This window comes from Buceros rhinoceros, unplaced genomic scaffold (genome assembly GCF_000710305.1).
Source record: "Buceros rhinoceros silvestris isolate BGI_N320 unplaced genomic scaffold, ASM71030v1 scaffold18249, whole genome shotgun sequence".
NCBI classification, from domain to species: domain Eukaryota; kingdom Metazoa; phylum Chordata; class Aves; order Bucerotiformes; family Bucerotidae; genus Buceros; species Buceros rhinoceros.
This window is the reverse complement of record NW_010433489.1, coordinates 6,779-8,495: the sequence shown is the minus strand read 5'-3', so window position 1 is coordinate 8,495 and position 1,717 is coordinate 6,779. Positions and strand designations below refer to the sequence as shown.

General features: G+C 54.1%; 1 protein-coding gene across 1 annotated transcript in view; it reads right to left on the bottom strand.

Moving 5' to 3' along the window:
- The window catches only part of MACF1 (microtubule-actin crosslinking factor 1), a 36,526-nt gene that overhangs the window by 31,569 nt on the left and 3,240 nt on the right, over positions 1–1,717 (bottom strand). The window contains exons 3-4 of the mRNA XM_010144136.1: positions 751–912; positions 440–610 (exon numbers count right to left, since the gene is read on the bottom strand). Coding sequence (XP_010142438.1) covers positions 440–610; positions 751–912 — 333 coding nt within the window. The remainder of the gene's footprint in view (positions 1–439; positions 611–750; positions 913–1,717) is intronic.

Sequence of the window (1,717 nt, the reverse complement as noted above, 5' to 3'; positions counted from 1 at the left end):
CAGGCGCCGGCCCAGGCTGTTATCTCTGCAAACACCGGCACACCTTGGGTCCTTCTCACAGCTTGTACATTTGTTTTGTTCAAATACCCAGACTGGTACCTACAACGCCAGCTTGCTCCTGACACAGCAGAATTACCAGCACAAACACAACCTAGGGCTGGAAAAACACGGCTGACCAGCAAAACCAGCAGCAAACTTCCAGAGGCAGTGGGACAATAAAGTGACGCTGGAGGTTTCAATGATGGAGATAGCGAGTGCAGCAAACAAGCTGCCTGCTTGTTACCTCAGGATGAGGGGAACCAGAAGATCCACCATAAAAGAAGAGGCATGTGGACATCTCAGCTCCACCTTATCTGTTACAGCTGGACCCCCAAAACGTTGTCCTGCTGTCCAGAGCCTCCCCTCCCACCAAGCCACCCACTGCCCTCTGCTTGCTCACCTTCTGCTCCTGGATCTGGGCTTTCACCACCTTGTACTCGGCAGAGGGAGGTTTCTGGTTGGAGATGAGCTCCTCAGTGTCCGCCAGCCAGCTCAGCAACGGCTCCAGGGCATCCTGAAACTTCCCACAGTGCAACAGGGCCTCTTGCAGCTGAGCAACTCTCTGGGCCACCTGCACCCCAAACACAACACCACGGCATGGTGAGGGGCGTGACATCTCGTCGCCAGAGCCTCACCTCCCTGTCCACGACCCCCTGCTTCCACCAGCCCCCTACGGGGCCGAGAGAAACCAGCCCCCCGCCGTGTTCTGACCTTCTTGTTGAGGGTGTTCCAGCGGGTGTTGATTTCTTCCATGTCATGTTCCAGCCCTTGGACATCACAGTTTTTCCCGGCGCTTTGGATGAGTCCTTGACCAACTCCATTGACTTGCTGTAGCTTTAGCTGGAGAGGATCCACTTGCTCCTTCTGGAACAGCTGGGGGTGGGAAGGGTGGGAGAGAAAAGGTGTTTATAACCTGTGAGCTGCTCTTACAGCCCCTCCATTGTTCACTAGACACAACTGCCTTTCATCTCTAGAGATGATGCAGAAGCTACTTGCACTGATTTTATTGGAGTTGTGCAAGTTTGCCTAAACCCCTCCCTTGCCTTGACCCAGCCACACAGATGTCGCAGGAACTCCTCTGCTTTTAAAAGGGAAAATCCCCTTTTTCCAGGCACCAGAGTGAGGAGGAGAGAGCAAACTGGGGAAGAAATGAGAGCATCGGCTCTAGGCAGCCGTCAGATTGGGCAATGGTGCTCCTGGGGAAAAACCCGAAGCAATTCTCACAGTGATGCTACTGAGACCAGGGACCTGACATCACAGGAGTTTTGTTAACCACGGAATTACAGACACTGAGAAGCTCGCTGTGTTTCACAAGACAAAGGCAACAGGCAATTAATGTGCTAGTCGTTAACCGCGCTGCGTACTTGGCACGGTCCTGCCTGGGAATCCTGTGGGGAAAAGCTTTCTAAATCAAAAAAGATTTGATAGGGAAGGGGGAGGAGAGTGAATGAAGCTCCCCATTGTAGAGAGAGGCAGCAGGGAAAATCCTGTTTCCGCGAGGGAGATAAGTGCTCTTTATCAGAGCCGAGGATCTGCTGCAACCACCGGCTGCCCTGCCCAGCACTGCCGGGGCGACCGCACAGCCCAGTCCCAGGGGACAAACCTGCTGCTGCCCCACAACAAACAGCACAAGCCCCCCAAAAAGGGAGCAGAGTCCTGATGCTTGCTCTGCCCCCTT